This window comes from Etheostoma cragini, chromosome 15 (genome assembly GCF_013103735.1).
Source record: "Etheostoma cragini isolate CJK2018 chromosome 15, CSU_Ecrag_1.0, whole genome shotgun sequence".
Lineage (NCBI taxonomy): Eukaryota > Metazoa > Chordata > Actinopteri > Perciformes > Percidae > Etheostoma > Etheostoma cragini.
This window is the reverse complement of record NC_048421.1, coordinates 9,613,724-9,641,710: the sequence shown is the minus strand read 5'-3', so window position 1 is coordinate 9,641,710 and position 27,987 is coordinate 9,613,724. Positions and strand designations below refer to the sequence as shown.

Sequence of the window (27,987 nt, the reverse complement as noted above, 5' to 3'; positions counted from 1 at the left end):
AGCGTTAGCAACCAACAGGCTTACACAGGGCAAGTTCTAAACATGTTTTTAGCCTCTCAACATGTTCAAAATGTCATTAAAAGTGCCTACCCAAGTGAAGGGATTCCTTCTGAGTAAACACAGTGAGCCTGACTGCTGTAGATGTGAAAGAAATGCATGAAAGTTGTGTTGTGTTTATTTCCTGTGTTGATACTGCAATTAGTGCTTCGGGACCATCTACAAACTAGAACACTGAACACAGAAAAGATATACAAACATATTTTCAAAATAATCATATGCATATTTTCAAAAAATGCTGTAGTACAACTAGCAGGAGACAATTTATAATTGAGGTAAGTTTGAAGACAATACCTTATTTAATCATTAAATTGATAGCCTATATATTTTAGTTTTTATCTCTTTTCTGTGTTGTAGTTTGTAGACGTCGCTAAGCTCTCAAACTGCTGTCTCAACACCGGAATTAAACAGAGCTAAATTAAATTAATACATTTTAAATACATTTAAAACTTGGCTTGTTTAAGCCTGTTGGGTGCTAACTCTAGCAGGAGGATAACATGATGTAGACAGCACCGATTGCTTTCGTTTTTCTCTCTACTGACAGCACCTTTTAAACACTTCTGTGTAAGTCATCAAGGTTATCTGAAATGAGTTACTGTGTTTTTTCTTAACAATAGTAAAGAGTTTTATGTGTAAATGAAGATACTAGGCTTTAATTGGTTAACTAACACTTTGACTTGCAACAGAAGAGTCACATATGTTTATATGCTTATTGTATTTTAGAGCAACTTGGAAACCCAGGCATAGTTATTCTCTTTAGGCTTGCTTTTTCTCCAAAGAGAAGGTCTTCATCTGCAAATGCTGTATGTTGACCTTGTTTCATCCTCTGCTCAACAGTAATTTATTTTCCTTTGGCAATATGTAGGCTACTTGTGTTTATTTTTTTGAAGCAAAGAATCCACATGCAAAGCTTTTTATCAGGTTTATTTGCTCAGAACGGTGTAAACTTACCATTTACTGAAAGAGACACATTTTAAGGGTCAGTGCTTATGTTCAGCTTCTGCAGCACAAAAACAAATTTGAGAGTATCGAGAGAAGAGAGGATAGTTCCTCTATACATGTCTCACTCTCTGCGGCTTTTCAAAGCACATCAGTCATTCAGATATGACTCACACCTGTGTTTGCGAGCATCAGCTGCTCTTTTATGAACACAAAAGCCTTTCTCTTCCCTGTCAGGCCACAGAAATCAGCTACAAGGCTGTTATTTTTATTTTTTTTGGAACATGAAGTTTTATAACAAAGAAGGGACTTGATAACTGATGTGTGTTTTATAGGGAGATATTGTGTGTGTGTGTGTGTGTGTGTGTGTGTGTGTGTGTGCCTATACAATCTTAAGAAGAAAGCATAAAGTACTTCCACAAATGTCAACAGGCAGATTTGAAAATGCCGATGGAAACATTACAAACCCTGGTTTTGAATACATCAATATAGCTTATTCGGGTTTTTCTGCATGACTGATTGTGTACCTGCATGAACGTGTGAATACACACAACGGTCTATGACACAAACCCAAGTGTGTCAGAACTTCTCTGTGTCTTCCTCTTGTGTCAGACATTGACATTGCGCCACTCTGTTTAGCTCAGCTGCCTGTGGAAGCTTAAACCTCGCCTTGGGAGAGAAGTCCTACTTTCTCCCTGCACTCCTCTGGGTTGGCTCAGTCTGACTCGGCCTGTTGTTGGGAGCAGACTTCTCCACTTTGTCTGTTGGTGTAATACTCTGATCAAAGCTTGGTAGAAATGGCATTGTCATCCCATAGCAAATCAGCTTTGTCAAAAGTGCCACAGAAGGAAAGTTAGGTCATGTGGAAAGACACTCTGAGGCTTCTTGGGGAATTTTAATCACGTTCATTATTGTATTCAGCAAAGTCTGCAATAGGATGTAAAGAGAGTAAGAATACATTATAAGAAATGCATAATTGTGTGTCAGTGACTAGAGCACTTTGTCTTTAAAGACAAATTTCCCAGATTCTTCTGGTAATGTTAGATATTGTTTTTTCATTGTTTTAGGAAAACACAGCAACAAATATGTGTTATCACTTGATTTAAATTTTTCAGGTCAGCTATTATACATAACAAGGTATCCTGATACAAAAGGTACACGACACAACTCTGAACTGACCAGATGCTTTTGGTACTTGACAGTTTTGGTAGTTGTGCTATGGACACCTTGTATTTTACAATAATGAGAGTTGAATGAAAAATGAACTCCTGCACCATCAGGCAGCCTGACTACTCTTGTATCTTTTAGCAGGAACCAGCACTGCTGTTTTATCACAGTGACAACAAAAGGAAAACAAACAACATCAGAAGTACCCTCACACTCCTTAGCCAGTGACAACTTGTCTCGGCAATGTCACGACGCAGCTGCCAGCAGCTGTCTGCCTGGGCTTTTATCTTCCTTTCTCTCTGATATAGATCCGTTGGTCTTTGTCTTTGTTTTTCTTGTCACTTTCTGTCTCTCCATCTTCCTTCCTTTTGGCACCATCAGTGTCTCTCTGTCACATCTCTGGCTTTGTCGCTCCCTCTGTTACAAAAGTGTCTCTGCCATTATTTCATTATTGTGAAATATCTTATCGTCACTTTTGCAGGAAGGGTGAATTTCTGCGGTGCATTTAAACTGATATTTTACTGACATTTTGATTCATCAGCGCTCTATAGACTACAGAGAACAGAAACCTAACCTGACAAAAAAAATGTTTTGGGCTCTTAGAAAGCAAAACAAACCTTTGTCACATTATTTGGGGACTTGCTATTACCAGGGCAATGAGCATAGAAATGCATTACCTCCTCTGCCACCGTGCCACGTTATCACTGACATTTGGCGCCTTCAGCATTTGGCCAAAGATTTGTCTTGAATAAAAAATGAACCCAGCCCTTCATCCATAGTCGGTTAGGATATTAGACTTATTTGGAGCCTGTGATTTAGCTGCTTGAAGCCTTGTTGTTCTAAATAGACAAATAGATGTATTTGATTATATCTATTTATTTTTACAGTATTTACCGTAATGACATCTTGAAAACGTGAGGTCTCCCCATGACAGAGTCTCTGAGACTTTGAATTATGCTATCATGTGTGCGTTGATGCTGGTATGAACTTGTGTAGCACCTTGTCTCTACGGCAGAAAACTAGGCTTTACTGTGTTTTTTTGTCTCACTGTGATCACAAGAGGGCAGTGAATACTCGTGATTCAAAATACATTAAGGTTTACCGTCAGTGCCATTTCAAGGCGGGCACATTACTGTACTAAAACTTCTAGTAGAATATTTATAACCAAAAAAATTACAAGAAACAGCAGTGTTTCTTTTATGTTACATTTTGTTAGCAAGCAGGCTGGCTATCATCATTTATTCAGATTACTTATTTAACATACAAAACCTTATAAGTTAAGCAGCCACATGCTGCAAGTTGCTCCGAGAGATAATGCTTTCAGTGTCCACAGTCTGCAGATCCCAAACAGACTTCCATCCACATTACTTTGTGTGAATCTAATCTACAAGAGCCAATGTGAAGTGAGTGACTAAGATGCGAGAAATAAAGGCAGCTCCAGATAAAAGAGAATCTACAAGGTTCTTGTTACTGTAAAGTACGACACTCCAGAGCCTCAGTTGCATCCATTTTGTGGATGGGAGTGCTGGTGGAGACTCCAGGAGCACTGACAACTAACAAACAATATAAATGTACTAACATATCCTCTCTCTCATTCAAATAATCATTCCTTAATTTCTTTACTGCATTGATCCATTTTTGCTGTCGAGTCATTACACATGCCACTCTTCTCCTGCGATGAAAAGATAATAGGAGACTTTGATTCTCCAGGATGGAGGTAACAAGTGACTTCATCTGGAATCAATTATTGTGTGCACTCAAAACATCTGAATGATCTAATTACAAGTTATGGTTCATCAACGATAATTACAGTATGGAGAGAATCAGTCAGAGGAAAGTTGTTAAACGAAAGTTTGCAAAAGTGGGACATAGATGAACAATAACCTATTACAAAGGCCAGACGCACAAGGCAATTTGCTATTTCGATTGATAAACATTATCTCATACAAACAGACTATTTTAAAGAGCGCACAGAATTTAAAGATGAGCCACTTTCAAAAAGAACCAAAAACAGCAAGCTGACCCAACTGAGCAACATGTGAATAATGAGAAAACGTGACAAAAACGTTGAACTATGCATGAAGCAGATAATTGTGCACATTCAAAATGTCTCTTAGTAACATTCGGCCCTTCAGCACTATGTTGAAGAGAACTGGGGATGCAAATCCAAACAACCCAACACAATCTTTTTCTCAAGTATTACCAAACCTCTCTGACCTCATCAAATTGCAAATAGCATTGATTTCAAGGCAACACAATGTACTGGAGGATTGGTCAAAGCACAAAAGACATACAAGGCAAACAACATCAGAATAGTATGATAATTGCTCCTATAGAACTGTAACTACTGTAATCATTTTTCAGTCTATTATTTGTAGAAATAGCCTGGTGTTAGTAAAATTTTAACCAGATTTCAATTGGTATCGCCCAAATTAAAGGCCAGAATGAAGGAGCAAAACTATCAAGTCTATATTTGTGTTTTCATTCTTCTGTTCATTGTTTTGTTAATCCTTTTAAACACTGTTTAGCTCAACAAAAATTTTGGAGAAAGTGAGTGACTCACTGAAATGTAGTTGTTTTATTTATAATTGTCTGCATGGGAGAGCATTGGTCATGCAATGCTAATCTTGTTTACCTGTAAAGGGCCGTGCATCATCAGGAAACAGAGCTTCATGTTTCCAAACTGCACGTAAGCCGCTATACCTTTTTCTCGCTGACCAGACCCCATCAGTGTCCCCCCTCCCCCTCTAACCCTAACCCATCAACTACACAAAACTTAAAACCAGATGACATTAATACACACCTAAAACCCCAAAAATAACAAAAAATTACCAAAACACTAAGACTGCGGGGCGGTTAAAACACCAAACATCTTTAAATGATGAATGAATGAAGTAATTCAAATAAATAAAAGTTCATATTCTTGCATCTTGTATATGTGATTCATTATTTTTCATGATGAAGATTCTAGTTGATACATTCATAGTCTTTCTTAACCGCTCTGATATTCACAGGCAGCAATGTCAACACATGGCCTATCTCATCTCCTGTTATTAAACAGGACCTTTGGCTGGAGGTGACCCCGGTGAAATCCATTTACAAACAAAGATTCATCATTGGAATTAATTACAGAAGAGGTGTCGGAAGGTCGACAGCTCTGGAGTAAGACTACTAAAGGAATGGCGGATTGATCGTCGGCCAGTCAGAATCCCAATGTGGAGTAATTAAGCGTTGTGCTGAAATGAAGGATATTATTTAATCAGGAGGGTTTTGCAGGGGTCTTCCGGAGCTGATTGAATGCTCACTAACTATGAATGGATAGTGCAGGTGCTGTTGGAGCTCATAGAGACAGAGGTGATGTTTGTTCCCCTGTAAACCATTATCCTTCCCCTGTGTACACACTGTAGTTAAGGCAGAATGGAGCAGACAGTGTTGATTGAACTGATGAGAGTTTGTCAAAGTAACTCTCTCACACAGTATTTCTCTTTCTCGCATACTCTTTCTTGTTTTTATCCCTTTTATATATTTGTCCTTGTCTCAGTTTTTCTGTGTGTACACTTTTTTTTACTTCCTTTACCCATTTAGCAATCTTCTAAATGCCTTAGTGGGTTTCACTTTCCTCTTCCTCTTTATTCACCTCATTACATTTAGTGCTCAGGCTTGTCCTTGACAAGTCCTGAATAAGGCTTTCTCTTCCCACAGCCCTTTTTATGTGTACTACATATTTCTTTATTTTCTCCATTACAGGTTGTTCCATTTTGCTTGTCTAACAGCTATTCTATCTTCTCTTTCTCTTGTCTCTTTGTCCTGTATTGTTACCAGGCATGGCTGACTGAGATCCATGAGTACGCCCAACAGAATGTGGTGCTCATGCTGCTAGGAAACAAGGTAAGGCATTGTGTGAAAGAAAGAAAAAAATATCTTGATACATGCACACTAGGGCTATGTATCAGCCTTCAGTAGTTTACAATTTTGTTGGTATCAACTAGTCTTTGTCTCTAGCAAAGCGTATAAACAAATATTGGCATTTAATGTAATTGTAAGTTTAATTCTTAGTTTACTTTGATAAGATAATTCCTGACTCCAATAACAATTCCACTCATTTTTATTTAGGCAAAGTTCCTCGTATGGCGGCTTTACATTTTTAATTAAATTAACTAGTGAGTCATTTATAATAAGTCAGGCAATACAGTATTCTATATTTTTAACAATGGATGGATCCTACTAACAAGTAGCCTGTTTTCTGTATATCCCAAGTCTCATATAGCTAATTCCTTTGTGCTCTTCAGTCCATTGTTGTCTATTAAAAACACTATGTGACAAGTTCCTTCATTTGGGTGAACATAGGCACTGTAGTTATTTTGTGAGGCCATGCCACACACACCCTACTGCTCCCGTAAATATGCCCTTAATCCACACCTTAAAATAGTCCCCAGCAACTATACAATTTAATCATGTTTAAGTAACGTTTGCTAAAAACTACAGTGCCAAGCTGTTTAAGAAAATAGTTTAGCCTTTTTTTAAATTGAAAGTATCTATTTGTGAGATATTATTACAGATTTACGTCTTCAGTAGGAACCAATGGGCTTGAAGCTGAGTGCCACAGACTAACACTCATTCAATTACAATCAAAAAATATTGTTTTGGTACCGTACCAAAAAGCCCAGTCAGAAGATCATGGTGATCATGGTGGACCTAAGGATATTTCTAACAGTAAAATGTTCTTGATCTTTTCAAAAACAAAGAAATCTAACAATATATACATATTTATATAACAACTTGATAATATGCAAATATCAGTGTTACACATTTGGTTCTACAACTGCCATTCACATCCCTCCCTCTGAAAAGAGAACAGATGTCTCTGCCTTGAAGCTCTGTCTTGTTTCAATCACCCCGCTCCATATCAGCGCTTAATTAGCATCCTGAGAGTCAGTGTGGACAAATAGCAAGCAGATCTAAACAGTGAGTGGGTGGATGTTGTGGTTTTATTAGCACTGATGCTGTTGCACGGTGATGGCGTGTGTGACCTTGTTTGTTTTTTTTGTCTCACCAGGCTGATGCCACTCATGAGAGGGTGGTGAAGAGAGAAGATGGCGAGAGGCTTGCAAAAGTAATTATTTACGATTTACTATCCGGATGCAACAGCTGAGAAGCCACGCCCTACATGACCAAAAGGGTTTTAAGACATGCTTTAATTCTAACAAAATCACACTTATTTATCCTTTTGTGTAATAAAGATATTTGTGTTGCTGATTGAATTTCTATGGCAGATCTCTATGACACCTTCTAGAGATTTCTTTCTGTTTTGTAAGGAAAATGTACCACTTGCAAACCAAAAAGATTGATAAGACTGAGAAAGGCCAGACACCTCAGAGGTGTTGCCCTCCTATAGATAATTATCATTTAATAAGGAATATGTATTATAATGATTCCTGCCTTCTGTGTTGTCTTCTGTAAAAGTTGAATGACAACGTGCAGAACAGTCATTCATATTCTGTTTCATAGTCCTGCTGGCTACAAATACAACCGCAAAGCACTGAAACCAGAAGAAAATGTTTCCTTTTATTAATCTCCCCAACTGTTGCTTCACACCTTAGCAAAGAAAACTGATAGCAGCTAGCCAAGCAATTCAGCCTAGAAGTGGGAGCAGTAAAGTGCCACTAAGTAACTCAAGGCTCAGTCTGGGAGGGAAAAAACTCATCAGTTATCATCACTATAGGCTCAGAAAAATTCCTCTGCAGAGGAAAAGCTGGGAGACAAATAAATCACAACTTTGCTGGATTTATCCAAAGTAAACTAGTTCACTATTGCACTGTGAAGTTCTGCTGAAAACGTGTGTATCATCTTAACCTAACAGCCCTTCATTTAAAACAATATTAGCATATGAAAGAGGCAGCAGTTTGTCAAATGATCATACATACAGTATGTTTGTGTCTTCTGAGCGTAAAATAGTGAAGATCTGCAATAAGTGTCATTGCTTTGACTCTGCAGGAGTTTGGTGTTCCCTTCATGGAGACCAGCGCAAGGTCAGGTCTCAATGTAGAGCTGGCTTTCAACGCAGTGGCGAAGTAAGTATCTCTCTGCAAGTGTTGTGGAGTTGTTTTATTCTAATCTATTAAATACTTAACCATGAACATACATTAAAAAATTAAGAAATGTTTTAGATGTTAAAGTTTATTTTTTTTACCTTGGGGATAGTTTAACAAAAAAAACTCAGCTAAGAAGAATAATTTGTCTGTTTTATCACATCTAGGTTTTGTCCCTCATTTAAAAATCTAGAATCTATGAATATGCAAATACCTAAAATAGAGGTTGCTAAATTACAAGTATGGACCAACTTAAGGCATATACTGATCATTTGTAGTGTTTAGGGGGGATCCATTTTTTTTTAACCTTACATTTTCCTCTCCTTTTGTGTCAGGGAACTGAAGCACCGGTCTATGAAGGATCCCAGTGAGAAGTTTATGCTCCAGGAGTATGTAAACAAGGAGATAAAAAGCACAGGCTGCTGCAGAACTTAAAGCCTGCCCGTGTGTGTGTGTGTGTGTGTGTGTGTGTGTGTGTGTGTGTGTGTGTGTGTGTGTGTGTGTGTGTGTGTGTGTGTGTGTGTGTGTGTGTGTGTGTGTGTGTGTGTGTGTGTGTGTGTGTGTGTGTGTGTGTGTGTGTCAAGTTCATTTCAAACTGTAGGGGTTCATATCGGGCCCGTTCACAGATGAGTCAGTGAGGTAGTAGTCTGTTGTCCTGCACCCATCTCACTGTCCTAGTCTATTTTGTTTGCCAAACTTTTCCTCATCCGCCTCCTGCTGCAGGTGTGAATGTAGCTGCAGGTTGTAGTTTTCAAAAGACAAAGTTAGAAGCTGCCCACCTCAGTTTTAAATCTATTAATGGACATTTTCTTCCATAACTTAATTTGCATGATATTTTAACCCCAGCAATAAATCAGATACCTACCTTTGCACTACGTGGTTTGGGTATTTTATTGTTAAAGGGATTTAATCACAATCAGACTTATTTATTATGTACTGTAGGTATTTTTGCAAGAGACATGTAAAGCTATTCATTTCTCCATTTAAAATGTCAGGTTGGTTGAATGTTCTCTTGTTGGTCAGCATGTGGATGAATGTTGATATCATTAGATGTAAAGTAGTGTCTTATGTTCATGGTTCAGTGTTCGTGTCAGTAATTCAACCGGCTCTAAATGTTTTTTCAGAGCCAGTTTAGCTCACCAGCATAAACTCAATCCAAGCATTTCCATTATTCAGCTGTGGATATTTGGGAATGTGTTTAACTATCAATTGATGTTGCTATTTTATATACAAGCTTATGAAGTACAGACTAGCACCAATAGCCACAATACATTTACAAGATTTGACATCACGCTAGAGGCAAAATTAAGTATACAGTAGTTTAAACAAGCCTTCAGAAACATATTACAAGGATCAATGTTGAGTCTTTGAGAGCTCTAATTCAACCTCTCTTATTGAATATATATAATTTAGTTTGGGAATTATTCAAAACCTGATTTGACAAACATAATGTTAATAACTTTTTTCTGCATGTAAGGAGAAATTGAGAATAGCACTTTAGATGATACATAAGAGTATGGGTGGGGTTTTCGGGGGATGTTCGGGGAATACATACCCATAGTATGTTGACAATGTTGCCTAAAGTATTGTACTGTATATAACATGCAGATACCATATATTGTATGTATATTTCTTTAGATTTTGAATTTTTTTTTGTAGTCAGATGTGCAAACCTTAGTAAGCTACTATATTTCCTGCTTTTATTTTCCATTCACAAATATATAAATGGGGTATATAGTGCCATTTCTTCTCAAACCTCACCTTCGTAAGAGAAGCATAGGTCTCTTTTTATATGACTGTTGCTTAGATTTCAATAGATTACATATTAGTCATAGAAACAGTACTGTACATTTTCCAATCTTGATGTTCAGAGTAATGTGTGGATTTTTGGCTTTACTACTTTTTAATGTGCAACTTCTTTCTTGTAATTGAAAATATATTACAATAAAAACAGAAGGTAATGTGGCTTTTACCCTTTTAATAGATGACATTTCAGTTTCACTTACACAGATTTTCCTATACATCTCCCCAGTGAGTTCAGTGCATTAGTTATAGTAAGTTTAACACCTTTCCTCTGTCTCCCTCTTCTGCATTAATAAGGAAAGTAAATGCTAATGTGCACCACTATTTTTATAAAGTTTTACAAAAAGGAGAAACAAAGTAACGCAAGCAAATTCTTAAATGTGATAAACAGTGCACACAGTAATTTACATCAGCTGCTTGATCTGTACAAACAAAGCAAAAATAACAATTGTTAAAAAATAATTATACCTGCAGTGCTTGGCAATATAACTGCAAATTAGATACTGCTATTTCAATGAAAATGGAGAAAACACCTTTTAATATTTGATTCCTACTAACATAACATGTACCTTCAGGTCAGGATGACCGACCTCTTAATTGTGTAAGTCATATCTCGTAACAGATGAGTGAGTTAGGCTAACATTCATGAGCTTAGGAGTGATTGGGACTCCGTAAGAAATGGGTCTGGCACATGACATTGAGCAGGATGGCAGGTTACCTTTAGGTCTTTTTCTCTGTCACCTTTAAGTCTTTATAAAGACTAACCATTTTAAGTTTTTATTATCAAGTACATATCTGAGGTTATTTAGCTCCTCCAGCTCCACTCCATGCACCAACAGGTCTTCAAACACTAAGTCACGGTTTGTGCTTAAAATAGGCCTCCACTGCAGAGAGAATTGAAACAAATATCAGACTCAGAAATTGAGAAGAAAAGAGTTGATACCTTCACTTAGTTGGGTGTTCTATGTACCTGCATACTCCTGGGGCAGCATTGGTCTTTTGATAACAGTCTGTAATGCAGCAATCCAATCTTTCTGATCTTCTTCAGTCTCGCACACAAGTAGAAACTTCCTGTCAGGGGTAACTATGGTAATTCCAAACTGCCAATGGAAGCCCTGAATGTTTGGGGGGAGGCCGGGCAACGTTGTATAGCTGTTTTCACTGCTACCAATGAACACCTCGCCTCGTGCATAGGCATCCTGGAAGCAGAAGGAAAAAGTTTAATCATTGTTCAATAAAAACAAAATTACTTATTTATAGTTTTATTTTGAAAAGGAGCCAAAGCTCAAATCTAGATGGACAGCTAAGGCAGTAGAAAGAAGGGCATAGCAACATCTCCTGGTCACAGTGTGCATCCGCAGGAGTTTGCTCTTGACATGCAGCTCTAATACCAGTGGATCTTTGAAGTACATGAGCCTCCTGTCATCCAACGTGAACCATCTCTTCTTGAAACCCTCTGTGTGCTATGGGACAGACACAGGAGAGAAACATTTCATAGAGCTTCAAATGCCAAATAAATACCTTGGCTTTCATGCTCTGCAAGACACCCTTGTAGGTTTTGCACATTTCCTTTTCCATTTTATTTGCTTAAAATTCATGTTGTGAATAAGCATTGTATCAACAAAAATGTTCCAGAGAAATGCCTTACCTTTGGACCAGTCTTCTCCATGTATCCCTCCTTTATGAAGTTCCTGGTTAGCTTTGGCAACAACTAGACAAACAAAGAGCAAATATCTCATTGTTTGTGTGTGTGTGTGTGTGTGTGTGTGTGTGTGTGTGTGTGTGTGTGTGTGTGTGTGTGTGTGTGTGCGTGCGCTCACTTCAGAGGTGGAAGCTCCAGGAAAAGCCACCTGCATGTAGTGAAACCTGGCTGCTCTGATGGCGTTAAACCAGTCCACCATTTCCTTCAAGACAGGACATTAGGAAGTTCAGTGATGGAGTCTCACTGAAAGATGTTCTCCACACACACACAATCATCATCATTGTAACCCCTATGGTCCATTATTACCTCCACATAATTAACTCCAGGATACACAGCAACCATTAATACAGTGGGGCTCGAATGTTTGGGCACCCCAGGTAAATATTTGTATTAATGTGCATAAAGAAGCCAAGAAAAGATGGAACATTTTCCAACAGGCATCAAATGAGAGATTAGACATTTCCCTTCAATTTTATATATAGTGTCAATTCATAACAAGAGTTATCCCAAGACACTTTACAGATAGAGCAGGTCTAGACCACACTCCGGAATTTACAAGGACCCAACAGTTCTAGTAGTTTCATTCAGAGCAAGCAACAGTGCAACAGTGGAAAGGAAAAACTTCCCTATGGGAAGAAACCTCGGACAGACCCAGGCTCTTGGTAGGCGGTTGTATAATATGACACAAAAAGTTAGATTTAATTTCCATCATTTACACTTTTAAAATAACAGAAAACAAAAAAAATGATGTCTGCAAAAGTTTGGGCACCCTGCAAAGTGTGTGACAGACAGCCCGGAAATCTCAAAGAACTGGAAGACTTTTGTAAGTAAGAATGGACGAAGAAACCTCAAACAAGAATTGAAAGACTCTTGGCTGGCTACAAGAAGCGTTTCCAAGCTGAGATACTTTCCAAAGGGGGCACTACACGGTATTATGTACTGAAGGGTACCCAAACTTTTGGAGACGCCCTTTTTTTGTTTTCTGTTATTTTGGAAGCGTAAATGATGAAATTGTCTGTCTAATCTGTCATTTGATGCCTTTTGGAGATTTTTCCATCTTTTCTTAGCTTCTTTATGCCCATTACTACAAATCTTTACCTAGGGTGCCCAAACATTCGAGCCCCACTGTATGCCTTTATTAAATGGCATTTTAAAAAAGTGCCAAAGGGACCAAAGGGGAGTAGTAACATATTCTAATGACAATATATATATATAAATAGTCACCCAGTTGTGACTTTTCGTAGATGTGTTTTCTTTCCCCCAATGCACCTCACCTTTCCATCCTCCTGGTAAACAAAGATATTCCTAGTGCTGTTGTCCTTCAAATAGGTAATCTGCAGGCCATTGGCAGTACCGATTTTTGTTGGTTGGAAAGTGGCATTCAAAGTGTTGATCTTCATTATTGTTTTAGGCTCTCTGGCCTGCAGAGAGGTTAGACATTTTTAGAAGAGAAATGATTGATGATGAAATGATTAAGTTGAATGGGATCTCCAGATTTCACCAGATAGAAATCAGGACACTTCTACAGAGCTGTTTTTAATAAAATGTTGATACTTAGATCTGCAGATTGAATACAGATCAAGAAAAACACTCACATCGTGCTTGATGAAGTACTTCAAAACACCTTCCCGTTCAGACAGAATAAATTTCCGGCTGAGGTACTGTCCTTTGTCTCTGCCTCGTTTCCATAGAAACCCCTCTCTGTAGCCTGCCATGGATCCCATTGCATTGACACAGAGCAGAAATACAGAGAGATAAAATAGAGGAAAGACACAAACTTTTAACAAAGTACATCACACAATACCCCAAAATAAAAGAGAACCGTTTACACAGAAGAAAAATTCACAAATGGTTTCTATTGGGAACATCAAGCTATTATAAACATCTGCAAGTTTGTTGGTCAGAAAACAAACTCTGGGGAGCTGTAGGGAACTGCACATTACAAAAAGCCTTCAGATTCATTTTTATGAAAAACTATTGAGTGCATAATAGTATAGCCATAAAATATTATCATTCCCGGATTGAACCCCACAGCATTTTCTTGGTAAAATAACTCAGCTATAACTACTGAAGCTATACGTTTTCTACATATTGGTCATTATAAAACCCCTTGTACCCATTCATCCAGTACATTGTGAGTGCCCTAAAACAGCAGTTTTTCATAAATTTTTACGATGTTCAAGAGTTTGAAAGGGTCAAGCATGTAATATAACACAGGACATTGGTCCAGAAACAATGCTGGTGGAGACCACGGAAAGCACTGTAATATTGTGTGCGTGTAAATGTGTGGACAGTTTATGTTATATGGTCACCGTTCTAAGCAGCTCAGCCGTGGTGGGAGTAAGCACCTCTGCTTTTACAACACATAACTAATTAAGCTTTAACCGATGGCTCCAAACACACACACACACACACACACAAACACACACACACACACAAACTTAGCTCTTTTCCTGCCTGTTCCTGACACTGGGATCTCTGTCTATATGCAGCGTGAGTCAACAGAAACAGCACTGCAGGAAAAAATGCCATTGCCCTATGGACACCCGACCAATACACAGACACACAACTTACTTGTACTTATTAGCAATAAAGCAATAGTCATTTTTTCATTCCTTTTTTTCCAAATATCTGAGAACTGGATTTTTTTACACTATAATAAACTAGATATTTATGTCAGATACAAGTAGCAATACTTGTTTGCACAGCCAGAGAACCTACTTGAAGACATTGTCATTAGGTGAGTATCTGGCAGCACTGTGACACTGGAATAACCAAATAACTGAAAACTGTTAGCTTTTCCTTTTTGAAGTTGTTTTAGTTTAGTTTTTAGGGCCTTTAGGCTATTTAATTGTTCACTGTACTATAGTCTGAGTTCCGATTCTAATGGGGGTGGTATTTATAAAAACAAAAGAGGAAGTATGAGAAATATAACAATCCCCTGTGATGCAAACTCACAGCCTTACATAAATAGCACTGAACGGTTTTCTTGTGATACATGGACTTCTCCAGATAGCAGACTACATTAGAAACAGTTGGTAAACCATTTCCCCTGCAGCGGCTGAACAAGAAAAACATTTCCATTGAAAATAGAGTGCCTCACTTAAATGTTGGTGTGGTATCTAAATTGCAGGTATGTCTGTCTGTCTGTCTGTCTTACGCGCATATCTCTTGAACCGTTAGTCCAACCGATTTTACACTTGACTGATGTCTTGCTACAGGCACAAGTAAGTGCAGTGCCAAGTTTGATGTTGCTTGGATAAGAAATGCAAAAGATATTGTTAAATTTATATTGGTGAAAGAAGCACACAATGGCTTTTGCCGCTCTAGCTGCTCCCTGGCCAGTCCCCTTCTCACACTGCACACTGAGTGATCACAGCGCAGGACCAGACACAGAGGGTTGAAGAAAGCAGCGGAACTTTGGCAGCTAAAATGTGAAATCTACCTCAGATACAGAAAAATGTGCAAAGCATCACTACTTTGGATTGTCTTTGACTTTGAATAAACAAACAACACATATGCAAAGCACAACCAGCTACAGTCAACAAGTGGCAGACAGTGTAATGGCACTTATGCCCCCCAACCCCCCCCCCCCCCTTGTCCCTAAGTAAGAACCTTTTGTTCCACCGCTGACAAGAGTAGGGTCATAAAACATAACAGAGCCAAGGTGTACAAAATTTGCAAACACTTGGGAGAGAAAAGAAAGTGCTGGTCTACAGCATTTGTCTTTCTTCAGGTGCTCTATAGATGCTAGTTTCTCCCAACCTAAAATCTAGGAGCAATGTTACTTAGAATACTTGTACACAAAAGAGGTTATTCTTCCTCCAGGGCGGAGACTCACAGCCACATGCTCCTAAACCTCTTCACAGCACAACACAAGAGACCATTGACACAGAGAGCGAGACCCAGAGTTTCACTGACAATAGTGCTTTATCTTGCCTACCTTAGTGAGTGAGTGAGTTTTTCCTTTTCTAAAAATGTAAGCTTTGTGTTTTAGCTTTTCAGTTGAACGCAAAGACATTTCTTAAAATTATGTTTTAACTGCAAATGCCAGAGGTTGCTAAGTTAAGAGGGGAACTGTGTTCTGTTGTGAACTTGACCCTGTGGCTCTAAAAATGACATCACGCTACTACAGATTTGAAGAGAAAGTCCCACCCAACTTTTACAGCAAGGGTGTGTACTGACAGTAATATATCTTTAAAATGTTAAATCAAAAATTGTCCACAAACCATGTCCCCTATCAGGTTAACTGACTTTATGTTACACAACTTCCTGTTTCCAGCAGAGAAGTCACAAAGGGAAACAGTTGATGAAGCCTGATAGAAAGCGTAGTTGGTGACCATCTTTATCAGGAGAACTATGGAACATAGACATGTCCGACATTACTGACAACATCCGGTTTTCCTCTTAGACTATGCTAAAGCCCAGGGAGAGGCTGAAACAGAACTGCGAGTTTCTCAAAACTAGATATCTGAAGATGTATTTCGTATTATTATAAACAATGGAAAATGTCATTTAAACAAGGCACAGGCGGGAAAAAAAATGGATCTATCCTATAATAGACCCATGGCACTGAAACACCTGAATGGGATAAATGTCAAACCTGTGTTTGACAAGTCGAATTGTTTGCTGTGAGAAATGTTTATAATCCAGTCAAGAAAGACCTCTGCATGTGTCAGTTCAGTTTTCATTTCCTTCAGTGCTACAATAACACTTTAGTATAAAGTGCCATTTTTCTGTTTTCTGTTATTTTGAAAGTGTAAATGATGGAAATAAAATCTAACTTATTGTGACATTTGATGCCTTTTGGAGATTTTCCTATCTTTTCTTGACTTCTTTAAGCACATTAATAAAAATATTTACCCAGGGTGCTCAAAATTTTGAACCCTACTGTAAATACACTTATTGGCTTAGATGAGAAGATTGTCTGTGTGTTACGGAAATATCACACAGCAAGTACGGCGTTGGAGATGGGGCGAAACAGGTAGCTCTAAGGGGAACAGCTAGCATGGCTTTGTTCAATGTGAAAAATGTCAACCAATAAGTTTCAAGCTTATTTATTACCCTGATGTATCTCATTATTGAAACATACATAAACAGAAATGTAAAACCTGGGAAGGGAAGGCCTCTTTTTCCTTCCTCTTTCACTAGGATTTCATCATTACTCAAGAATGTTGGTGATGATAAATGAATTATGCCATTTCCCTGTGTGAGACACACAGACATAACTTGTTTTCTTGAGTAAGCAAGAAGTATAATGTGTTTGTGAACATAACTGTATAGAGACACATTTCAGTCTTACCTGCCGAGTAGGGCTCCTGCCTCTCTACACACAAGAACTCCTTCCTCTCGTACTTGGCTCGGATCCATTGTTCCCGCAGGAGTCTGCAAGACAGTTGGTTTAGATACTCAACTCTTCCTGAGGTTTGATGTTTACTTTATGCTTAAGCTAATTTGTTAGAAACCTCTCTTACATGGATGTCCAAGCTCTAAGTCAAGATCCATGCAAACTCTGAACAAAAGCAGCCAAATATTTCCTATTTGTGTAATTATCAGTATCAACCTTGTCCTCCATCTATCATAATATTGATTACACGCCTCATGCGCTTATTTTTATCTCACATATACGTTTTTATTAAATTTATTCAATATTATGAAAATGTAACTATTGCTGGGATTTGGGGTGTTGTTTTGTGTCTCTGGTGCTTCCATACACATACAAACTTGAAAAAAAAAAAACACCCATTCCCTTTTTAGTGAGATAGAGGTTTCTGAATGTCCTCTGCCTTCAGTCTCCGGCTGACATGTGTCGGTACACAACGGTACATGTTCACACATGCGTAGATGATAATCATTTACTACACTGCACGATCTGTTCCCATAGACAGTTAAAGAAAAGTCTGTTCCACAGTAGCTAACAGCTAAATAAGTGTTTAGTTAGAGTAACGATATTTTAGACTGAATCAAGCCGTCAGCTGGCGGATAGTTAGCTTACAGCTAGTTTAGCTAACAGCTAGTTTAGCTACAGCACACACTCTGTCTCTGCAAGATTGGGAATGATTGAGATTTCCCTTGGCACAGCTACCAGAAGACTAATTTCCTTCACTGTGGAACAATAACTGCAGTCTTAAAGATGACATTAATAATATTTTACTGTTTTGTTGCCCAAAATACCCACAATATATATGCAATGGTTTGTAATGTTGTCAACTGATGACGACCCATTCAGAAATCCACTGAGTGGCAGAATGAGTGTCATGTTTTAGTGACAACATCTTTAACATTTGAACAAACCTGTATTTTACGTCATTCCATCTTAAACTACCTTTAAGACTACTTTTTTTACTTACAAATGGATCTGTTTGATAACACATGGATGTTCACAAATCTGTACAAAATCCAGATGAGGGAAAAGAAAAGTGTTTACAGTATCCATCTGTGCTGCAGATATGTACTTCAACTCATAAATTTTGAGGTGACCACAGGTACAGATGTAACCTGAATCGGTCTTTAAGTAGGGCAAAGGAAGACACATTACTTACGTGCAGTCTTTGTTTGTAGGTCGGTAGTAAAATGCAGGAACTATCTGTTCATATTTGGCCTTGGCAGCATTGTTGCCCACAGAGTCCATAAACTGCAGAGGGAAGGAAGAGAAACCTCTGATGTTCATAAGTGATAGCTGTGTGTGTGTGTGTGTGTGTGTGTGTGTGTGTGTGTGTGGCTTAATGGCCATGAGTGCATGTACAATATCTGTATGTGGCTGCTGAGGGCAGATCGCACACACGCTCATACACTATGAGGTTTTTTAGCTCAGCATTTGTATGGCTGACTCCTTGCCCAGAGTGAAACACTGCAGCTGCCATGGCTGCTTCTTCTTTTTTGTCTCTTTATTTTTTTTAAACACAGAGGACACTGCTCAGGATGCATTTGCACACTGCTAGGAAACTACAGATAACACAAGCACACCGGTAGGAAAGTGGCATGATACAATTAATCTGACTGTACTAGATGCATGAAAACACATCCTTCTTAATAACCTCCCTCTTCATTAATAAGATAATAAGATAAGATAATTTATTTATTAGTCCCCAATGGGGAAATTACTGCACTACACTCTGTGTACACACTTTTTTTTTTTTTTTTTTTTTTTTTTTGTTAGTACTCACACACAGGCCTGAAATACACACACATGCTCAGGACCTATACATGCACTATACATGGAGTCAACCTGTTTTTGAATGAGTGACACACACACACACAAACACACACTCAGAGCTGATGCCTTTCAGGCCTTCAAGACTTGACTTATTTATCCAAGCAGGGATGCAGTGGACGAGACTGATGCTTACGTTGGAGCAGGCAAGCCAAGGCTGGGTGATGCCAGAGGCTGCAGACATTACCTCAAGCCAAGTTTCAGACTATACATGTAATTGATGGCTGGTCTTCTCTTAAAAAACATTTTATTTAGGATTTGTGCAAATAAAATCACCTCACATACACAACAGACACAAGTTCTTACCTCCAACTCAGTGGAGCTCCAGGGATCCAGCAGGACAGATTTTACTTTGCTTATCTGAGCAATGTTTCTATGAAGGCCGGAGCAGCTGAGACACACAAACACTCCCAGGGTATAGGATGCCCACTCTGGATCTGTAATGTGGCATAAAGCAACCCATTTTCAGTAGGTGACTGGGTTGCATAAAGACACATGTGCATGCATCCAAAAATTAATAACTTTTCTGAACTTCCTTCCAACCGACACTGATGGCTCAACTAGATTTGAAGCAGGTTGACCATACTGAACAGCAGACAACCAAAAAAGTTGTTGATGCATTACAAGCAGAAAGAATTTTGAGATATGATTTCTGTAGTGGATTAAGAGTCCTAAAAATCACACGTAACGTAGAAACAGGTATGGATAAAAATCTGACACAAGGGGTTAGGGTAATGACAGAGAGATGGGACATAGAGAAACAATGGGGTTGTCTGTCCTTTAGATCCTGAAGATGACCAACAGAACAAGCTTTTTTTTGTCTTCATTTCTCTGTCTTTAAAACATGTGAATCCCTCAACACCAAGTCATTGTCTTTGCATCAAAAAGAATACATTTTCCAAGTGTGCTCACTTCAGCCCATACAAGCAGGTCATTTAAAGAGATCTGAGAACTTGTCTCCATGATCTATATTTACCAACTCAGTCAACATCCTCAGAGTGATCATAAAACCTCCCCCAGTTTCACAGATGATCAATATTTGGGTGTAAATAATGTCAGTCGAGACTGTAATTTAGGTTTGTGTGTAGGCAGATTACTGTAAGTGTTTCTTACAGGCACATTGAAACCTATACTATGAATACTTATATCACATCTATGTGTGGCTATTTTCCTTGTTATACTATTTTGTTGCTGTTGAGAAAGAAAAATTGGATTTTAACATGAACTAATTTTTTTATGAGTATTGGAAATTCACAGGCATACCAGTGTGTGCAACATGTATTTCACACCACGTTCACACATTACATACATTCACACCTTGCAACATGAGTCACTTCTACCTCAAACACCTCTGCCCCCCGCTCCTGAAAAATATCCAAAGCAAAGACCTGACCTTATGCAAACATAAATTGAAAAAAATTAAAGATTTTTATAATATGTCACCCCACTTATGTTTAAGCGCTTGTGACATTTTGCCATGTTCTCAAGAAGTTAACTGAAAGGTCAGAACTTTGCACAGTTCTAACATTTCTTTAAAGGAAGACAAGAATGGAAAGAGTGTGCACAGTGGTAATGATCAATTTCACTATAAAGCCATAGCATGTTTGTTTTTTAAAGCCAAGTTGAAAGAAGTGTCAGGTAGTTTGTATCAGCGTGCTGTAGCCCTTCAACCAATGCTTATGAAGACATGTGCACACACACTGCAAAAATACCATGAGAACTAAAAAAAATATTACTTCCTTGTGCATAATCATAAAGCTGCACACATGTAAGTCTGTGCATCTGTGAACAAGAGACAAGAGGTTGATGTGTAGCGAGTCACACTCATCTTCTCTGCATTTTATGGGCCTGTTGTAGTCTAACAGAGAAGCCACTCTCTAAGACAAGCGGATCCACACAAAGTCAAACAGACAATAGAGGATAAAAACACATTTGAAGTGGAAGAGAAATTTAAGGGTCCACAATGTAGCAATGCATGAAGCAGCGCTTATTTAGTGGATTGAGAGAGAGAGAGAAATATTCAGCAACTATTTCGATAATTAATAATAATGAAAGTTTTGTTTTAATCCATTTTATGTAAAATGTGATATAATATGTAAAAGAATTGCCAAACATGACCTGGTTGCAGCTTCCCAAAGAATTTGCTGCTTTTCGTTGTCATCATTTACTGTGTAAACTAATGTCTTTGAATACGTTTTATTTGAACAAAACAACTAATGAAGTTTGAGTGTGTATTTTCTTTTATTAGTTTTTTTGCAGTTTCCCTACATTTCTTTATAAATTAATCAGAAAATGAATCTTCCTAATTATAGAAAAATAAAAAGAATTCAACTGCAGCCCTAAATATGAGCATCCTCCTGAATGAATGGACAGGTGAGCTTCAAGATTTCCACATCTTAAATAGCACAGCTTACATTTTTTGAACCAGGAACAACACCAAGTGAGGAATAATACATTTAACAAACTAGATATTTCTGACTTTCTCTTGGGCTATTTAGATTAGCCTTATTTAAACATGCTTGCACTAAACTGCACATTTGATAATTTCAACCAACTAGGTGTGCACATGCAAAAGGAAATAAACCACCGGATGAACACATTTTGCACCTCAACCAACACAAACACATCTGAAAAAAGACACCACACAACTCTGTTACACATTGCACAAAGCTTATTTTTTCAAAAAACCCATCCTATAAGTATTTTATAATTATTTCCCTCCATGTCACCTCGGGGGCTCTGTGTGTAAGACAGTTAACTGAGTTCGACAAAAGTGTTTTGAAATGAATAGGTTAAAAGGTCAAGCTGCATAATTGATTTATAGCATTTATTTTACATAGAAAATACTTATAAAATCATAGAATGGAGTTTTTGGGAAAATGAGCTTTGTGTAATGCGTAAGAGAATTAGCTGAGTTCAACAAAGTGATTTGACATGGATTGGTCAAAAGGACAAGCTGCATAATAGATTTTTCTGAAGTCTCGAACATCCAAAGTCCAATATAAAACCAACTTTACAACGGTTTGTGTTAACTGTTATTTCCTAACCATGCCAAGACCACAAGACCGTGACTGAGAAGAGAAACTAAACGACCTCGCGAGAATGAACTGGAGACAGCTGTGTGGTATCCTAAATGCAATTATTTGTAGCTTGTAGAATCACACTGGAATAACAAAGAATGTAGGATAGTCATAACATTTGTATCCAAACAGATTGAATTAAGGTCACTAAATGGTCTAACTGTCAGAGACTCCCCTCCAGCTTACTTGCAGCCCCGCAGTCGGCACAGTTTCCATTCCCAGGTTTCCCCAGAAGCTGTTTCAAACGCTGCCTGTTGCTTTCTTGATCCGAAGCCATAATACAAATGATTCAGCCCAGATGCTGCCTTCTCAGTGGCTGAAAACCTCAAACTCTCATACATCGAAAGTAAGATTTCCGCCGGGACGTGCCTCGCTGAATTTGTTCAAAGTTAACGCGCCTGAACAACTCCGGAGAACGCTGTCATTTTCTTAGCGGAGGCTGGCTGAATGGTGGAGCAGTCAGTCTACTGCAGATCAGATGTTGTAAACCCATACAGATGCAACAGTAAATGCGTGTAAAGTGTTTTGTCTCTCTCTGGAGTGAGACCTCCAGCGGTCGTTGTGAGGGTATGAGGCGCGCTCGCAATACTCCCAGCGATGGCATTTCCCAGGAGCTCCTTCTTCAACAACTCAGTGCGTGGAAATGTTCAGTCTTTTATTTGATCTCGAGTTTTTTTCTTCTTTAACGCAAATACTTCAACGACCTGAACAGAAGCATTAGGTGAATATGAATTTAGTGGGGCAAACTGTTACTCTAAATTTTAATTTCATAGAAGATACATAAAACAGAAGCATATCCCTTTACAGCAAACTATAGGTCTATTTAATGCATATGCTAGAGGACTTTCAGAAATACTGAAGGCTTGAATCTAAAGGCCATGATTTGTCACAGACCAAACTCAGATTATTTTTTTTTTATGTCTAATGGTCTGGTGCCAGGTAGATAATTGCAGTGAATATATAAATCGCTTTCAGTTTTATCTTAAACACTAAAATTGTATCTATAAAAAATTTCACACACAGGTGTTTTCACTCGTGGTTGGTTAGAATTTAGCTCAGGTTGAAGGAGGGTGGAACTATGTTGGGATTTAGGTATGGTCATCTGACGCCATGCGCCAATTAAAATAGTAAATGCAACAAAACTCAAAAGAGACCAAGCCCGCAGTCCTTTTTAGTAGTCTTACAAGCCAAAAATCACCATTAAAACCACTTATGTGTAAAATGGGTATGCATAGAATGGAAATCTCCTTTACATAACATTACAAAACTGGCTGTGACACTGAGCTCAGACTGGACATAATAGGTACAAGACACTGCTGTCTGTACACAACCAGTGTAAGAAGTGATCAGTTTAAACAAAACACATCTACATGTATCTACATGCGTGTTCCTGTTATTATACACACCAGCTGAGCCTACATGTGTCTACAGTAGCTTTCTACCTCCCCTTCTAAAATGGATTAGGGGAACATTTAGGGGTCCTGTCTTGTGTGCTGTTCCCTTAGTACCACCTGTTAATAAGCACAAAGTTTACTAAAGAAATTAATGCTTTTAGAAAAAGAAATGTAAATCATGCCCTCAGGTGTCATTTCCTTAGCCAGTAAATGAGGCTAAGAAACAGGAAACTTTTTGTAAGAGCACACAAAAGCAATCTTATGAGCAAATTTTGATTGCAGTGTTGCTGAACGGTGAGCACATGGCTGTGTATTGTTTTGTTCATATTCATGTGAAAGTATATGTCAGACACATTAAACATTAACTTGTTCTTCAAAAGAAAAGTAAATGTACGTTAAGCACACTGGCAGGCACTGAGCCAAGAAGCCCAACAGCAAAAGCCTTCAGAATCTTGACATGGATGTACACTGAACTCATACAGTACATGTTTCAGCATTTTTATTTTCAAAAAAGATCTAAAAATTCAGTACACGGTAAAAAGAAATCGCACTTTGAAAGAAACATTTATCGATCTCACTGGAGCCCAAACTCAGCTTGAAACAATGACTGAAACAGTTTTTCAGGATCAACCCAACACAAAATATGAAAAAAAACTCACATTTGCACAAAAAAACATTTCCCCTTTCTTCATGCAGGCAGACAGACATTTGTATTGGCTACAATGCAGATTATTTTATTTCTGATGAGTCAATGAGGTCTGGAAAAGCAGGAACACCAGCTGGTCTGGTGTTAGAGAATCTAAAAGATCACTTGGTATTAGGAGGCAGAATACTTGTCTATCTGGAGGAGTTAGAGCTGGAACGAGAGCGGTGACGCCTGCGACCAGGAGATCTCGAGCGAGAGCGGCGGCGTACTGGGGACCGCCTCCTCGGGGAGCGGGACCTGCAAGGAAAACAAAAAGAAAAAACTTGTAATGGAAAGGTAGGAGGAACGTCCATTAATATATGTTACCATTATAGTGTGAAAATCAAATGTAGATGGACATAGTTACTGATTGAAGATCCTTCAATGTACCTTCTCCTCATGCGTGGTGGACTGCGACGCCACATAGGTGGTGGTGGGGGCATTCTGCGAGGGGGAGAAGGTCTACGAGGTGGAGGGCGGATTCGTTGAGTCAGCACGGCAGATGCTGCGATTTCTTGTCCATCAATCTGACCTATCAATAACAAAGTCATCACAGAAAGTTATTCCACACGAATGCCTAGACTAATCTTGTGAGTCAGAGGCACTGAAGGAAATACGCTGACCTACCTCCATCCATGTGTTTGAGGGCCTTCTGGGCCTCCTCAGGAGTCTCAAACTCCACATAAGCATAGCCCCTGGAAAGGTGTGGGTGGACCCTGTCCATTGGCATTTCGACCATTTTGATTTTTCCATATGTGGAAAAGATCTCCTGGATGTGGTCCTGTGCACAAAACAAAGACATACAGTATGCTTGTCAGAACCATGTGAACTTTGATTACTTGTAGAGGAATGTTATTATTGTTGACGGATTATTCTGAATTCATAATGCATAAAATAGACTCCTGGCAACAATCCTGTTTAACGGACAACAAACATAATTAGAATAAAGATTTACTTTTCTACAATTCTATTTTCTTCCCGTAGATTATGACCATGTTGTTTCTGATCTACCTAACATGACATTTCTGAGGTAGTGCCATAATCTCAAATCACATTAAACCATAATCATTTATTCTGCTATAAAAAGCGGAACAATTTCTCAGCTGACCTTGGTAACATTCCTAGTCAGCCGCCCTAAGTGAACTTTAGTTGGTTTGGGGCTCGGACTTCTTTTCCTTCGCTCCTTGTCATCTCCCCTCTTTTGTGTTTTGGACCTGCAAAATCACAAAAAAACAAAACATCTGATACATTTAATCATAATTCAAACAAGTGAAAATACAAGAGATTGCAGTGTATGAATATTGTATTATAGCTGCATGAGATTAAGTTACTTACGCTGAGCGGGAGCGGCGGCGGTTGTCATGGCGTCTACGGCTGGGGCTAGGGGAGCCTGAGGAGCTGGAAGAGGAGGACGAACGAGAGCTTGAAGAACCAGAGCGGCTGGAGCCAGATGAGCTGGATCCACTTGAGGAACCTGAGCTGGAACCAGAGCTGCTGCTTGAAGAAGAGCTAGATCTAGACGTGGTCGTGATCAAAACAAAGAAAAATTCGGTTAGGTATGAAAATATACATATTTATAACTTGACTTGACAATCGTGTAAAGAGGCAACTTAGGAAACAAACCTGCTGCTGCTGCTGCCAGTGGAGGCACTGCGACGTTTCCTTGCTTTCTCCCTCCCTCTCTCCTTGTCTCCTTCCTTTGTGGTAGTCTTTTCTTTGCCTCTGTCTTTAGTTTTTTCCTCCTCCTTCCGCTTTGTGGGTGACGGTGCCCTAAATTCAAAGGCAAGTTGCTGTTACTTTGAGATCAGCTAGCTACATTGTGAATGGTGTGGGCTGCAACTAACAATTATTTATACTATACATTTTTAGCAAGCAAAGTAGTAAAGATGGCATGTCACATCCCCCCAGAGCCCATAATGATGTCTTCATATTGGTATTTTTTTTATCTGACCAACGGTCCAAAACCCAACTATTAAAATTATTATGACACAATCTGTAAAAATATGAGAAACTGGAACCAAAAATAAAGTCGATTTGTGGCTGATAAATGACTAACGATAGTTAAGATAGCTAGCTCGCTTAGCTAACAAGAAATGTCAGTAAAACCTTTTCTGTCCACTAAATAGTCAAAAACAAGAACCGTTTCTTCAACCCCTAAATCGGGACGACACAAACTATATAAAATAAAAAGATTTTAAAACCAAAAAATGAGTAGTTAACGTTGAGAGACCAACAACAACAACAACAAAAACAGTGTAATGCGTGTGTAACGTTAGCTAGCTAGCTAGCTAGCTGAACTTCTCGCTGAGTGTAACGTTTATCACTGACCGTAACATGTATTGCAAGAATCAACGTAATAGATTTAACGTGATTAACGTGTTTCCTTTTTTAAATGTCGGCGTGTTTAATGTTTTTGTATTTGGAGTGCGTGTGTAATCTAATATGAATACTATTATCACTAGTACATCTCAGACTAACGTTAGTAAAATGTACTGCTAACAAATACTCTCGAACAGAATTCCGCCGCCATTGATTTTCATTCAACTGACTCCTCAAAACAAGGAGGATAACGTCATAGCCACGGGGACTGCTGCAAGTGCACAAACGGTTAAAACAACGTTACACAATGTTCCATGTATAATATAATATGTACTGGAGTTTCAACGAGTTTGATTCCAATCAAACAACAGGCTAAACTTACATATTTTTCAAACGAGGTGATTTCGCTTCAACCACTTGCGGCCTGAGAAAACGTCACTCGGTGATGACGAAGGAGCGGAAGTTACGTGCCGCCAGAGCGACACTTACAACTCATTTGTTTATTTATGTATATAGGTAGTTAGCTGTCGATTGGAATGTGATTTGATCGACATGTGTATGACTACATCATAGCTATTTCAATATGATACGTGGAATTATTTAAACACCAATTGATTCCCTCTTGTCGACAAGGTGAGTGCTTCACGTTATAATCGCACTGTGCTAACGTTAGCAGTTGTCGTTAGCTGACATTAGCTTAGCTAACATTTGTAACTAGCTGTTACTAATGTTCGCGAAAAACTATGTTTCAGTGACGTTGATCCTGTATAACATAATATGATAAGCAGTAGCCATAGTGACACTGATTTATCAAGTGGATATATGCGACAACAGAAAAATTAAGCAGTTCTCGAGATCTAGCTATTTTTTTCATGTGTTGATCAGATCACGTACGTAGCTATACATGTTATATAGTCCTGACTTTACTGAGAAACGTTACGTTGGTTTTGTTTAATAAAAAGAATACTTCTTCATACAAAATATTTACGTTATATGAATATAACGAAAGAACGTGTATTGTTACAACGGGACAATTGCATTTAAAGATGAACAGGAAACATGAGAAAAAATATTGCTATAACCTAATAAGGATCTCGTGAGAAACTGAGCACTTTTTGTGTAATGTTTTACTGCTGCATTACTGATATTTTCATATACTAGAAGACGTCCCCTATTGTCCCCCACTCTTTTTTTTTCTTAGTATTAGATTAGATTAGATTAGATTAGATTAGATTAGATGATACTTTATTCATCCCACAGCAGGGTAATTCCATTGTTACAGCAGCATTTTCTACAATGAAAGCAAAACAAACAAGTAAACACACAAGGAAAACAAGCAAACAATAGACAATGTGCAGAAGGTAGACTGAAGTAAAGTTATTAACCATATACCAATAGTTTGTTACATTCTTCTTCTTTTTTTAGTTTAAAAAATTTAAACTATTTTTTAATTTTTTTTTTAAAAATAAAGAGATGGTTATGGTCCAAAGCATGTTCCCATTTCATTGTGTATGGCAGAGTGTGAAAAGCTAACATATT

General features: G+C 38.3%; 4 protein-coding genes across 4 annotated transcripts in view; 2 read left to right on the top strand and 2 right to left on the bottom strand.

The window, feature by feature from the left end:
* Nucleotides 1–8,789, top strand: part of LOC117958103 (ras-related protein Rab-26-like) — a 44,582-nt gene extending 35,793 nt beyond the window's left edge. The window contains exons 6-9 of the mRNA XM_034894363.1: nt 5,986–6,051; nt 7,220–7,276; nt 8,158–8,234; nt 8,588–8,789. Of these exons, the coding sequence (XP_034750254.1) occupies nt 5,986–6,051; nt 7,220–7,276; nt 8,158–8,234; nt 8,588–8,687 (300 nt within the window). The 3' untranslated portion in view covers nt 8,688–8,789. The remainder of the gene's footprint in view (nt 1–5,985; nt 6,052–7,219; nt 7,277–8,157; nt 8,235–8,587) is intronic.
* An 882-nt stretch (nt 8,790–9,671) lies between these two features.
* Nucleotides 9,672–22,665, bottom strand: LOC117958098 (arf-GAP with dual PH domain-containing protein 1-like). Its single transcript, XM_034894359.1, has 11 exons — nt 22,237–22,665; nt 19,277–19,407; nt 18,300–18,391; nt 17,060–17,142; nt 13,353–13,465; nt 13,032–13,178; nt 11,876–11,959; nt 11,704–11,766; nt 11,447–11,518; nt 11,026–11,254; nt 9,672–10,939 (listed from the first exon to the last, which is right to left on the bottom strand). The coding sequence occupies exons 1-11, from the start codon at nt 22,325–22,327 to the stop codon at nt 10,911–10,913; spliced, it is 1,134 nt and encodes a 377-aa protein (XP_034750250.1). The 5' UTR covers nt 22,328–22,665; the 3' UTR covers nt 9,672–10,910.
* Nucleotides 22,666–24,157: 1,492 nt separating this feature from the next.
* Nucleotides 24,158–26,916, bottom strand: LOC117958100 (RNA-binding protein with serine-rich domain 1-like). The gene is made up of 7 exons (XM_034894361.1): nt 26,831–26,916; nt 25,753–25,899; nt 25,465–25,650; nt 25,238–25,343; nt 24,757–24,910; nt 24,520–24,661; nt 24,158–24,387 (listed from the first exon to the last, which is right to left on the bottom strand). Coding segments are annotated over exons 1-7 (843 nt in total). The 5' UTR covers nt 26,833–26,916; the 3' UTR covers nt 24,158–24,281.
* LOC117958093 overlaps nt 26,852–27,987 on the top strand; it is a 3,937-nt gene continuing 2,801 nt past the window's right edge. Inside the window, exon 1 of the mRNA XM_034894351.1 lies at nt 26,852–27,081. The gene's annotated coding sequence lies outside the window, so the exon portion shown is untranslated. The remainder of the gene's footprint in view (nt 27,082–27,987) is intronic.